Source organism: Bufo gargarizans, chromosome 4, assembly GCF_014858855.1.
Source record: "Bufo gargarizans isolate SCDJY-AF-19 chromosome 4, ASM1485885v1, whole genome shotgun sequence".
In the NCBI taxonomy this organism is placed as follows: Eukaryota; Metazoa; Chordata; class Amphibia; order Anura; family Bufonidae; genus Bufo; species Bufo gargarizans.
The window spans coordinates 200,590,390-200,605,361 of NC_058083.1; the positions used below are offsets into that span (position 1 = coordinate 200,590,390).

General features: G+C 45.8%; 1 protein-coding gene across 1 annotated transcript in view; it reads right to left on the reverse strand.

Moving 5' to 3' along the window:
• Positions 1-14,972, reverse strand: part of ZFAND3 (zinc finger AN1-type containing 3) — a 119,764-nt gene that overhangs the window by 33,564 nt on the left and 71,228 nt on the right. The window contains exon 3 of the mRNA XM_044292211.1: positions 13,701-13,880. Within this exon, the coding sequence (XP_044148146.1) occupies positions 13,701-13,880 (180 nt within the window). The remainder of the gene's footprint in view (positions 1-13,700; positions 13,881-14,972) is intronic.

A 14,972-nucleotide genomic window follows, 5' to 3' on the forward strand; every position in this document is an offset into this window, starting at 1 on the left:
CTATTAAAGTAAATGGGGCCCGTCGCGAACTTGTGGTTTGCGAACCGTCCCGGCCGATGTTCATTCATCACTAATTATCACATCTGATCAGATACATGTCCCTGACTATGAGCAGCACTATAACAGTTATATTCTTGTACATAGGAGGCAGTATTATAGTAGTTATATTCTTGTACATAGGAGGCAGTATTATAGTAGTTATATTCTTGTACATAGGAGCAGTATTATAGTAGTTATATTCTTGTACATAGGAGCAGTATTATAGTAGTTATATTCTTGTACATAGGAGCAGTATTATAGTAGTTATATTCTTGTACATAGGAGCAGTATTATAGTAGTTATATTCTTGTACATAGGAGCAGTATTATAGTAGTTATATTCTTATACATAGGAGCAGTATTATAGTAGTTATATTCCTGTACATAGGAGGCAGTATTATAGTAGTTATATTCTTGTACATAGGAGCAGATTATAGATAGACTTCTATGTTAGTACGATAGGCGTATTATATAGTTATATTCTGTACATAGGAGCAGTATTATAGTAGTTATATTCTTGTACATAGGAGCAGTATTATAGTAGTTATATTCTTGTACAGTACATGAGCAGTATAAGTGTTATAATTCCTTGTACATAGGAGGCAGTATTATAGTAGTTATATCTCTTGTACATAGGAGCAGTATTATAGTAGTTATACTCTTGTACATAGGAGGCAGTATTATAGTAGTTATATTCTTGTACATAGGAGCAGTATTATAGTAGTTATATTCTTGTACATGGAGAGCAGTATTATAGTAGTTATATTCTTTGTACATAGGAGCAGTATTATAGTAGTTATATTCTGACATAGGAGCAGTATTATAGTAGTTATATTCTTGTACATAGGAGCAGTATTATAGTAGTTATATTCTTAGTACATAGGAGCAGTATTATAGTAGTTAGTTCTTGTACATAGGAGCAGTATTATAGTAGTTATATTCTCTGTACATAGGAGCAGTATTATAGTAGTTATTACTCTTGTACATAGGAGCAGTATTATGTAGTTATATTCTTGTACATAGGAGCAGTATTATAGTAGTTATATTCTTGTACATAGGAGCAGTATTATAGTAGTTATATTCTTGTACATAGGAGCAGTATTATAGTAGTTATATTCTTGTACATAGGAGCAGTATTATAGTAGTTATATTCTTGTACATAGGAGCAGTATTATAGTAGTTATATTCTTGTACATAGGAGCAGTATTATAGTAGTTATATTCTTGTACATAGGAGCAGTATTATAGTAGTTATATTCTTGTACATAGGAGCAGTATTATAGTAGTTATATTCTTGTACATAGGCAGTATATAGTAGTTATTCTTATATACTTGTACATAGGAGCAGTATTATAGTAGTTATATTCTTGTACATAGGAGCAGTATTATAGTAGTTATATTCTTGTACATAGGAGCAGTATTATAGTAGTTATATTCTTGTATAGGAGCAGTATTATAGTAGTTATATTCTTGTACATAGGAGCAGTATTATAGTAGTTATATTCTTGTACATAGGAGCAGTATAAGTATTATATATATCTTGTACATAGGAGCAGTATTATAGTAGTTATATTCTGTACATAGGAGCAGTATTATAGTAGTTATATTCTTGTACATAGGAGCAGTATTATAGTAGTTATATTCTTGTACATAGGAGCAGTATATATAGTTATATTCTTGTACATAGGAGCAGTATTATAGTAGTTATACTTGTACATAGGAGCAGTATTATAGTAGTTATACTCTTGTACATAGGAGCAGTATTATAGTAGTTATATCTTGTACATAGGAGCAGTATTATAGTAGTTATATCTTGTACATAGGAGCAGTATTATAGTAGTTATATCTTGTACATAGGAGCAGTATTATAGTAGTTATATCTTGTACATAGGAGCAGTATTATAGTAGTTATATTCTTACATAGGAGGCAGTATTATAGTAGTTATATTCTTGTACATAGGAGCAGTATTATAGTAGTTATTCTTGTACATAGGAGCAGTATTATAGTAGTTATATTCTTGTACATAGGAGCAGTATTATAGTAGTTATATTCTTGTACATAGGAGCAGTATTATAGTAGTTATATTCTGTACATAGGAGCAGTATTATAGTAGTTATATTCTGTACATAGGAGCAGTATTATAGTAGTTATATTCTTGTACATAGGAGCAGTATTATAGTAGTTATATTCTTGTACATAGGAGCAGTATTATAGTAGTTATATTCTTGTACATAGGAGCAGTATTATAGTAGTTATATTCTTGTACATAGGAGCAGTATTATATAGTTATATTCTTGTACATAGGAGCAGTATTATAGTAGTTATATTCTTGTACATAGGAGCAGTATTATAGTAGTTATATTCTTGTACATAGGAGCAGTATTATAGTAGTTATATTCTTGTACATAGGAGCAGTATTATAGTAGTTATATTCTTGTACATAGGAGCAGTATTATAGTAGTTATATTCTTATACATAGGAGCAGTATTATAATAGTTATAGTCTTGTGCATAGGAGCAGTATTATAGTAGTTATACTCTTGTACATAGGAGCAGTATTATAGTAGTTATACTCTTGTACATAGGAGGCAGTATTATAGTAGTTATATTCTTGTACATAGGAGCAGAATTATAGTAGTTATATTCTTGTACATAGGAGCAGTATTATAGTAGTTATATTCTTGTATATAGGAGGCAGTATTATAGCAGTTATATTCTTATACATAGGAGCAGTATTAGAGTAGTTATATTCTTGTACATAGGAGCAGTATTATAGTAGTTATATTCCTGTACATAGGAGCAGTATTATAGCAGTTATATTCTTGTACATAGGAGCAGTATTATAGTAGTTATATTCCTGTACATAGGAGCAGTATTATAGTAGTTATATTCTTGTACATAGGAGCAGTATTATAGTAGTTATATTCTTGTACATAGGAGACAGTATTATAGTAGTTATATTCTTGTATATAGGAGGCAGTATTATAGTAGTTATATTCTTGTACATAGGAGCAGTATTATAGTAGTTATATTCTTGTACATAGGAGGCAGTATTATAGTAGTTATATTCTTGTACATAGGAGCAGTATTATAGTAGTTATATTCCTGTACATAGGAGCAGTATTATAGTAGTTATATTCTTGTACATAGGAGCAGTATTATAGTAGTTATATTCTTGTACATAGGAGCAGTATTATAGTAGTTATATTCCTGTACATAGGAGCAGTATTATAGTAGTTATATTCCTGTACATAGGAGCAGTATTATAGCAGTTATATTCTTGTACATAGGAGCAGTATTATAGTAGTTATATTCCTGTACATAGGAGCAGTATTATAGTAGTTATATTCTTGTACATAGGAGCAGTATTATAGTAGTTATATTCTTGTACATAGGAGGCAATATTATAGTAGTTATATTCTTGTACATAGGAGCAGTATTATAGTAGTTATATTCCTGTACATAGGAGCAGTATTATAGTAGTTATATTCTTGTACATAGGACCAGTATTATAGCAGTTATATTCTTGTACATAGGAGGCAGTATTATAGTAGTTATATACTTGTACATAGGAGGCAGTATTATAGCAGTTATATTCTTGTACATAGGAGCAGTATTATAGTAGTTATATTCTTGTACATAGGATGCAGTATTATAGTAGTTATATTCTTGTACATAGGAGCAGTATTATAGTAGTTATATTCTTGTACATAGGATGCAGTATTATAGTAGTTATATTCTTGTACATAGGAGCAGTATTATAGTAGTTATATTCTTGTACATAGGAGCAGTATTATAGTAGTTATATTCTTGTACATAGGAGGCAGTATTATAGTAGTTATATTCCTGTACATAGGAGGCAGTATTATAGTAGTTATATTCTTGTACATAGGAGCAGTATTATAGTAGTTATATTCTTGTATATAGGAGGCAGTATTATAGCAGTTATATTCTTATACATAGGAGCAGTATTAGAGTAGTTATATTCTTGTACATAGGAGCAGTATTATAGTAGTTATATTCCTGTACATAGGAGCAGTATTATAGTAGTTATATTCTTGTACATAGGAGGCAGTATTATAGTAGTTATATTTTTGTACATAGAAGCAGTATTATAGCAGTTATATTTTTGTACATAGGAGCAGTATTATAGTAGTTATATTCTTGTACATAGGAGCAGTATTATAGTAGTTATATTCTTGTACATAGGAGGCAGTATTATAGCAGTTATATTTTTGTACATAGGAGGCAGTATTATAGTAGTTCTATTCTTGAACATAGGGGATGGTATTATAGTAGTTTACCATTGAGGTATTTGCACTGTTGCTTATCTTGGATGATGCAGGATTGGTGAGGGTATTACTGATGGTAAGAAGGCTAAATAGTACACATTGCCTATGTAGGTTAGTTTGTATATGAGCCATGCTATGGTATATAAAAAAAACAATGTCATGAAGCATTTAAAATACAGGATTGTAACAGGATTATTTCAGCCAACTGCTTGCAAGTAACAGCCGGATGCTCACACCCTGTTCTGTCTCGTTCCTCTCGTTCCAGAGTATCAGTAATGGACGGTCCGGTCGTCGCTGTCCTTACAGGACCTGTGACTTGAGGCGACACATATCAGCCTCTTGGCGTCTCCAGGCATCTGATTCCTCCGCTAATGAGATCACTTAAGAAAAATGGATTTGTCATTCGTCCGGCTGGGAAGGACCGGCCGTCCTGAAGCTCTCGGAGTGCGCTGTACTCGGCGAGGGCGCTCGTCAGATAGCGGCAGCTTTTCCGGCAGATTTATTGGTCTATCAAGCTTCTCTTAATTAACATGACATTTACATAACAGTAGCTCATTAATTTCAGGCTACGGGCGCCGGGGGCTAATTACTGATGCATTACCCCTTCTCAAACAGGTTGTCAGATTTCTGCTATTATCAACATCATCATCTCCGGAGCGCTAATGATTTACCTTTTTCACATTAAATGTGTCTCTCGGCTGCAGTATTGCAAACTGCAAAAAGGTGCGACCGCCGCGTCTGACGGATCCTTAGTCTCTGCTGCTTAGGGGATGTTTCCAGGATTCGTCCTCCGGGGAATGGCTGATCCTCCCTGATCTCCCACATCCCCAGCACATTTACAGCGCTGCGCAGGTCCGCACATTAATATGGCGGTGAGACCATCCCCCACCGCAGCCGACCGGAATGAATGGAAACATCTTCACTTCTTTACATTCAAGCCTGTTAAAGTCCAAGTCTTCATATGGTTGTTTCTGGTGATCCACGCTGGTAGGGCTGACAACCCCCGAGTGTTAGGCGGATGCTAATTAATTGGTTGTCACCTGATGTTTTATACATATGAATGACTTAACACCTGCTTACTTATATCCCACCAGTCTTTCTTTCTTACTAACTGGTTTGCATGTCAGTCCTTACTGTTACCATGGCATTCTATTCATGCATTAGAAAGCATATGAGGTTAATAGGAGGAACATACTTTAGCATCCAAAGCATGTGGTTGTTGTCAGGGATTTTATTACAAGACCCGGAGGCTCATATTGCTATTCTCCTTCTTTACTCTGACCAATAGCAGCAAAGATAAAAATAAATATTGAACATTTGAACAGCCCCTCCCCCTAGTCCCAGTATAACAGGCCACTCCGCCTGCAAATCCTCCTCTTTCTTTGCTGCTGACCGCAGAGATAAGTACCTGTGATATTTGTCTGATTACTATTACTGTTTCTCTTATTGTAGTTTTTTCCCCCTTTTGGGTTTTATGTGATACTCTATTGTTTGCAGGTTGTTTTATGGGATCTCCCATTGACTTTTGCTGTGTGATTCCTTAGCACAGCTCTGGTGACCTGTGTTCAGGGGTACCCTGTGTGTCCGATTATCCCTTTGGGGGTTATCATCCCCTTCTGTCTGTGCCTCTCCCTATCAGGGTTTGTTACTTCTGTCATCTGACTGAGTTTTTTCTCTCTCCCCGGCTTGCCGTTCGCACTGCGCACCTCCCCTCGCTCTCCCTCCCCCATCCGCTTATCTTTTGCGCCGCGGCTCACCTTTGATCTGGCCGCCGGCGCTCCTGCTTGCCGCGCTTCGCTCCGCCCGAGATCTCGCGAGATCTCGGGCGCTTCCGCTTCCGGGTTCAGTGCGGCGCTCCGTAGTCTCGGCGCGCACGGTCCTGCATCTGCTCCGGCTCCTGTGCTCGGCGGCCTCCCTGCTTACCGGTTCCCGCTTCTTTCTATCAGGTTTCTCCCCCACTCTAGTTCCTCTCCCTGGCTGGGGAAAATCCTCACCAGCGGAGTTCTTAGGGTAGGATTAGTGTTCAGTTTAACCCCTTTCACTACAGATATAGAGGCGGGCTGTGTGATAATGCCCCATACAGATCTCAGTGGGCAGGGCCCTATGGAAGAGGATATGCCTCAGGCTGATTTAACCCCTTCTGGGGATGATTGTGAGATTGGGACACCCTCTGCGGATCCTTCCCTGGTTTTTCAAACTACCTTATCTAATGTGATTGCTGCGGCCATGGGATCAATGACTTCGGTCATTTCCCAGTCTATTGCCCAAGCCCTTGCAACCCATCCAGCTGCCTCTCCCACCCCACAGCCCGCTACGGTATCTAAACCTACCGGGCCAGGGCCTGCCTCCAGAACAAGCTTGACTGGTGACGTTGTCTCCACCAATGTTGGCGCGCTGGGTTCGCGCAAGAGAGCCTGTACGCGTCAGGCAGAACATACGCGCAGTTGGAAAAGTGCTAGAGCACTACAGGATGTAGCGTCCGGCTCTGAAGTCGGTTCGGATGAGGAGGCTTTAGGTGACGCCTTTGAGGAGGCAGAGGACGACCCTTCTGGGGTCATAGATTCAAACCCTTTACCCGGGTGCAGCTCCATGCTTTCGGCAGCAGACGCGTCTTTGACGGACCCGTCAGGGCAACCTCTCTTTGACCCGGATTCCCTACACCACCCTCGGTCTGCGGAATGGTTGCCGTTGGAGCATGTCTCCAAATATTTGGAGGCCCGAGTGCGTTGCCCCCTCTCCAAAGAGGCGCGCAACAAGCTTAGGGCGGAATGCCCCAGACCCGTAATTCCCAACAGGGTGTGCGAGACTCCGGCGGTAGACCCTAAAATGACCCAATTCCTCACCAAATCTGGGTGGAATCCGAGGAAGGGTCTGGAGTCGGCCCTGCGTGCCTGTCAGGACAAGCTCCTGGACATATTTGGCCCCCTGGCAAAGATTTTTGATCTGGCCGAGGCTGCCAAGGCCGAGGGTAAACAGGTAGACCCTCTAGAGCTGCGCGAGTGGGTGCAGCGCGCGATTTGCGTGGCAGGAAACGTCAACACGTCCCTGGCCATTGAACGGCGCAAGGCCATTCTTTTCAAGATTGAGCCTAAACTCTCCAACTTGGCGCTCACGGAAGCCGGTAAGGAGGCCCAGGGCTTGCTGTTTGGCGAGTCCTTTATTAAGGACTTAGGCCGTTTTGTTGGTGCCTTTACAGCACTCGATAAGGCCCAGAGTTCAATGAAACGGGTGTTTCACGGTAGGGTCTCTACCAGGGCCGGCAGTTTCAGGGGCCGTCTGTCCGGCCGTGCCCACTTCCAATCCCGTGCTACAGGCAGAGGCTCCTTCTCCCAGAGACCTGCATTCCAGGAGCAGAGGCGGGAGACATCATCTTTCTTCCCTTCCCAGGGAGGATCCTGGAGACCTAGAGGATACAGAGGAAACCCTGGTTCCAGACGTCCTTATGGTAAGACCGATGCCTCATTTCAATTCTTCAACTGTTTGTGTAGGGGGCAGACTCCAGCTCTTTTCTCGAGCTTGGTCGCGCATCACCTCGGACCAATGGATTCTCTCCACGGTCAGGGGTTTCCACATAGAGTTGACATCTCCTCACCTATCCATCCCGCCCCCACATCCGGCAGTGCTGTCAGTAGAGAGCCGCATACTTGTGGACTCAGAGCTATCCGAGCTCTTCCGCAAAGGGGCCATAGAGCCGGCTCCGGCATCCACTGGTGCGATAATCAGCAACATTTTCTTGGTGGCGAAAAAAGGGGGCCAGCTTCGGCCTGTCATCAATTTACGCGCTCTCAACGCGTTCGCCAGGTACCGCCATTTCAAGATGGAGGGCATCCATCTCCTGCGGGACCTGCTTCAGGTGGGCGATTGGATGGTCAAGTTGGACCTGAAGGACGCGTATCTTACCGTCCCTGTCGAGGGCGCGTCCAGGAACCTTCTATGTTTCCTTTGGAAGGACAGGATTTGGCGGTTTACATGCCTCCCTTTCGGCCTCTCTTCTGCTCCGTGGTGCTTCACCAAGCTGATGCGCCCTGCTATGGCCTGGCTGCGCAGTCGGGGGGTTCGTCTCATCGTCTATCTGGACGACATCCTGATCATGGCACAGGATCATGCAGTATTACTGAATCACCTTCGCTGGACAATGGATCTCCTGTCGGATCTGGGTTTCCTTCTCAATCAGGAGAAGTCCTGTCTCACCCCGGCTCGCGAGATGGAGTTCCTGGGGTTTCTGGTGGATTCCACGGCAGGGACTCTCAGCCTACCGCCGACCAAGGTCCGGTCCATTCGGAAGGAGTTGTGCAGAGCCAGGTTGTCTTCCCAGATCCCGTTGCGTCAACTAGCCAGGATCATAGGCCTTCTGGCTTCTTCCATCCAGGCGGTCTTCCCAGCCCCACTACACTACCGGGCCCTCCAACGACTGAAGATTTTCCACCTCCGGAGGGGGGCTTCCTATGCGGATTGGATTTCCCTGGACGAGGAAACCAAGGAGGAGCTATCCTGGTGGATCCACAATTTACAGGCTTGGAACGGCAAGGCTATTTTCGGTCATCGCCCGGACTTCATGGTGGATTCGGATGCCAGCCTGTCGGGCTGGGGAGCTCACTGCGAGGGGATCTCAACCGGAGGCGGCTGGTCAGCGGACGAAGCGGGATTCCATATCAATGCGCTGGAACTGTTGGCAGGTTCGTTCGCAATCAAGAGTTTCACGAGAGACACGGCCAAGGCTTGCATTCAACTTCGCATGGACAACGTGTCGGCAGTGCGTTACATCAACGGCATGGGCGGTACACGTTCCACCATCCTATCTCGGTTGGCGAAGGATTTCTGGGACTACTGTCTGGACAAGGAGTTGATCGTCTTGGCGGAATATCTTCCGGGCGTCCAGAACATTCGGGCAGATTGGAGCTCTCGATATCTCTCCGACTCCAGCGACTGGCAGTTAGATCCGGCAGTGTTCCGTTCCTTAACGTCTCTTTGGGGGCCTTGCTGTATCGACCTGTTTGCCTCCCGCCTGAACACGCAGCTGCCACGTTTCTACAGTTGGCGCCCGGACCCGGAGGCCGAGGCTGTGGACGCATTCCTACAGGATTGGTCGCGGGGTCTGCTTTACGCATTCCCCCCCTTTCAGCTGATCCCCAGGACCCTGATTCACGTACGCCGTCATTCAGCGGATCTGGTTCTGCTGGTCCCGTTTTGGACTTCCCAGTCGTGGTTTCCTCACCTTCTGGAAATGATGATGGAGACCCCGTACTTGCTCCCGACATCTCAGACTCTCCTCCGAGGTCCGAATCACCAGCTACATCCTCTCCTCCTGGACGGTTCTCTGCGCCTGTTGGCGTGTCGCATTTCAGGGGTCCCTGGGAGGTCCCGGGAGTTTTGGGAACAGCTAGAGTCCTGTTGGAGAACGCTTGGGCCCCAGGGACCAGAAGATCTTACAGATCTGCCTGGGGATCTTGGGATCGCTGGTGCGTGGCTAGGGACTTGGATCCCGTTTCGGCTCCTGTGACGGAGATCTTGGATTTCCTATCTTCTCTTTTCGACCAGGGCAAGGCATATCGCACGATCAGCCTTTTCAGGTCGGCCATTTCTGCGTCCCACCAGGGGTTTGACGGTACTCCTGCGGGGCAACATCCTTTGGTGTGCCGTCTATTGCGTGGCTCTCGGATGTCTCGGCCTCCTAGACCTAGATTTTCGGCTACTTGGGACGTGTCTTGTGTCCTCTCGTTTCTAACTTCTTGGCCTCAGAATTCAGACCTGTCCTTAAGGCAACTGTCGGCGAAGCTGGTCACTCTTTTCTGTCTAATTTCCTGCAAGCGGGTGTCTGACGTCCGGGCTTTGGATTATGATGCCCGCTCGTATACTCCGGAGGGGGTCTCCTTTGACATCTCTAGGAGGACCAAGTCTCACATACGCTCAGTTGCTTATCCGGCTTTCCCGGCCTCGCCTTCTCTCTGTCCGGTGGAATGTCTCAAGGGTATGAAGCTCGCACTTCCATTCATCGATCACGGGAGTTTTCTCATCTTTTCCTCTCTACCATTCGTCCGTTTGCCCCGGTGACCACTCCCACGCTGGCCAGGTGGATGAAGTGGATCATGGAATTGGCGGGCGTGGACACTTCCATTTTTTCGGCGCATTCTGCTAGGGGGGCATCCGCTACCTCTTTGGCGGTGTCTGGCGCCAGGTTGGAGGACATTTTGAAGTTGGCGGACTGGTCCAGAGTGTCCACGTTCAGAGAATTTTACTTCCGTCCAGGTCCTCACGTTTTCTCATCAATCATTGAGAATTTGTCTTAACTTTGAACTCGCAATATGAGCCTCCGGGTCTTGTAATAAAATCAGGTGATTTTCCTATTTCATGACGTAAAGTCATGATTTTATTAAAGACACGGAGGCGAGTATTGCCCACCCTGAGTTCCCTCCCTATAGGTATGTTTATTATTCTGAATGATGTTTATTCTGCAGATAGTATTGATTTGTGTCATACAAATGTTGTTCTTAACTCTATGAGTTTTTTCCTGAGTAGGTTTGTTCGCAACCAGTTGATTTTGGATGCCATGTCCCAATTTTTGTTACTGTCATTTTTCTGTTTTTTCACCTTTTCAGGTTGAGACCGGCCCGGTGTGCGGTGTCTGTTGGTCTACGTCGTCGGCAGTTCGGTTCCGGCCGTTTGGTTGATGTGGACAAATCAAGGAGCATCCTTCGGCGCTGTTTCCGGCTCTTCCCGTTTCGCTTCCGGATGGAAGGCGGTTGTTGTTCCATGATGTTCTGGGACTCTTGGTTTTTCCGGTTCTGTTGGATGTTCGGTCTTGCGTTACAAAGAAAGAGGAGGATTTGCAGGCGGAGTGGCCTGTTATACTGGGACTATGGGGAGGGGCTGTTCAAATGTTCAATATTTATTTTTATCTTTGCTGCTATTGGTCAGAGTAAAGAAGGAGAATAGCAATACTCGCCTCCGTGTCTTTAATAAAATCATGACTTTACGTCATGAAATAGGAAAATCACCTGATTGTCAGGGCCATCACTGCTGCCCCCGGACTTCAACAGGATTACCACACCTACAAGGGTACTGGTAATCTGCTGCTTACCACGAGGTTGGCGCTGCCGTGGGGACAGGTCTATGAGGCCGACACTACAGTGTGGGCACTTCTATGGTTACACACATATGGAGCTGGCACTGCTACATTGACCATTGCACATGACTGGCACCGCTACATTGACCATTGTACAGGACTGGCACTGCTACATTGACCATTGTACATGACCGGCACTGCTACATTGACCATTGTACAGGACTGGCCCTGCTACATTGACCATTGTACATGACCGGCACTGCTACATTGACCATTGTACAGGACTGGCACTGCTACATTGACCATTGTACAGGACTGGCACTGCTACATTGACCATTGTACAGGACTGGCACTGCTACATTGACCATTGTACATGACCGGCACTGCTACATTGACCATTGTACATGACCGGCACTGCTACATTGACCATTGTACATGACTGGCACTGCTACATTGACCATTGTACATGACTGGCACTGCTACATTGACCATTGTACAGGACTGGCACTGCTACATTGACCATTGTACAGGGCCGGCACTGCTACATTGACCATTGTACATGACCGGCACCGCTACATTGACCATTGTACATGACCGGCACTGCTACATTGACCATTGTACATGGCTGGCACTGCTACATTGACCATTGTACAGGGCTGGCACCGCTACATTGACCATTGTACATGACTGGCACTGCTACATTGACCATTGTACAGGGCTGGCACCGCTACATTGACCATTGTACATGACTGGCACTGCTACATTGACCATTGTACATGACCGGCACTGCTACATTGACCATTGCACATGACCGGCACTGCTACATTGACCATTGTACATGACCGGCACTGCTACATTGACCATTGTACATGACTGGCACTGCTACATTGACCATTGTACAGGACTGGCACTACTACATTGACCATTGTACATGACCGGCACTGCTACATTGACCATTGTACATGACCGGCACTGCTACATTGACCATTGTACATGACCGGCACTGCTACATTGACCATTGTACATGGCTGGCACTGCTACATTGACCATTGTACAGGGCTGGCACCGCTACATTGACCATTGTACATGACCGGCACTGCTACATTGACCATTGTACATGACCGGCACTACTACATTGACCATTGCACATGACCGGCACTGCTACATTGACCATTGTACATGACCGGCACTGCTACATTGACCATTGTACATGACTGGCACTGCTACATTGACCATTGTACAGGACTGGCACTACTACATTGACCATTGTACATGACCGGCACTGCTACATTGACCATTGTACATGACCGGCACTGCTACATTGACCATTGTACATGACCGGCACTGCTACATTGACCATTGTACATGACCGGCACTGCTACATTGACCATTGTACATGACCGGCACTGCTACATTGACCATTGTACATGACCGGCACTGCTACATTGACCATTGTACATGACCGGCACTGCTACATTGACCATTGTACATGACTGGCACTGCTACATTGACCATTGTACATGGCTGGCACTGCTACATTGACCATTGTACATGACCGGCACTGCTACATTGACCATTGTACAGGACTGGCACTGCTACATTGACCATTGTACATGACCGGCACTGCTACATTGACCATTGTACAGGACTGGCACTGCTACATTGACCATTGTACAGGACTGGCACCGCTACATTGACCATTATACAGGACCGGCACTGCTACATTGACCATTGTACAGGACTGGCACTGCTACATTGACCATTGTACATGACCGGCACTGCTACATTGACCATTGTACAGGACTGGCACTGCTACATTGACCATTGTACAGGACTGGCACTGCTACATTGACCATTGTACAGGACTGGCACTGTTGCACAGACACTGTGGTTTCTTGGGTTATGTGAGGTCAGGTAGGACACGTGGCGTGTATTCTCGCAGTAGCCATACGTGTATACTGCGTGTGCTGCCTGTAGACCCGATCGTCGTACCCACAGAATATGGTAGAGGAGAACGGTGTAGTGCCGGCTGTGGATCGCCTGCAGGATGAACTGTATGTGCAACCCATTACCCGCCTGTTACATAATTACCCTGTGACTAATTGTGCCGCCTCTGCTCCATCACTGGGCATGGACTGCGACGGCTCCGCAAGCCCTGGACCTGCAAGTCTCTGCACTGGTGCACTCCAGGCTGCCCTGCTGGTTCAGAGGGATTGTGGGAGACAGCAGAGCCGCGCAGGGGGCATTACAGTGCCTGCAGCTCTGGATGTGAGCAGAGTAGAAGGCGTGGTGTGTAGCAGGGACTTACATTCCTCTTCACTGGGAGAAGCTACATTCAGGTCCGTGGAGAGCGGCTGGCTGGGGCTACTGCTCTGCGAGGGTATAGAGGTATTTCCGTTGTCGCTGTTTATCTCGCTGGGGAACAGATCTGATTGGCTGCTGCTTGTGCTGGGGGCGGAGTCTTCGTCCGGCTGTTTCTTCTGGAAATCTTTAGATGAAAAACAGGAAACACAAATTAAGACTTGTTACAGGGAAACCATCATCATGTCCAGTCACAAGGTGTGGGCGTGGCATTCACACGTCTCCGCCCCCTTCTAGCACCCTGCCTATTGTTTCCACCCCCTGTCAACTGTCTCCGCCTGTTAGACCTCTCCTCCCTGGTCCTGGAGATGACGTGACGGTATACATGGCTCCATTCCCCGTCAGTCAGAGGGTGTGATGAGGACCTACTGGCTCAGTGAGGACCTACTGGCTCGGTGAGGACCTACTGGCTCAGTGAGGACCTACTGGCTCAGTGAGGACCTACTGGCTCAGTGAGGACCTACTGGCTCAGTGAGGACCTACTGCTTCAGTGAGGACCTACTGGTTCAGTGAGGACCTACTGGTTCAGTGAGGACCTAGTGGCTCGGTGAGGACCTACTGGCTCGGTGAGGACCTACTGGCTCAGTGAGGACCTACTGGCTCAGTGAGGACCTACTGGCTCAGTGAGGACCTAGTGGCTCAGTGAGGACCTAGTGGTTCAGTGAGGACCTAGTGGTTCAGTGAGGACCTACTGGTTCAGTGAGGACCTACTGGTTCAGTGAGGACCTAGTGGCTCAGTGAGGACCTAGTGGCTCAGTGAGGACCTAGTGGCTCAGTGACGACCTAGTGGTTCAGTGAGGACCTAGTGGTTCAGTGAGGACCTAGTGGCTCAGTGAGGACCTACTGGCTCAGTGAGGACCTACTGGCTCAGTGAGGACCTACTGGCTCAGTGAGGACCTACTGGTTCAGTGCCTTTTCACATCAGTCGAGCACCAGGAGACTACCAGCCTCATCATCCCCAGCATGGGGCTCATGGAGTGCGATGCATTCATTATCGGTGGAGCTGCTGAACTGAGAAACGTTTCAGCTACAAGTGCGTGCAATTAGCGGGGAAGGCGAGAAGCGAGACGTTAGCAGCTCGCCGCCAAACGCAACAAAGAATAATTGACTCCTTTTAATTGATCTGAAAGCGCAACTTCTGTCATGGAGAGGGAGGAAAGAGCGTCCAGCGACGGGGCGTCACCGAGGGGGTACGCGGCGGCACATAGGGTCAATTCAC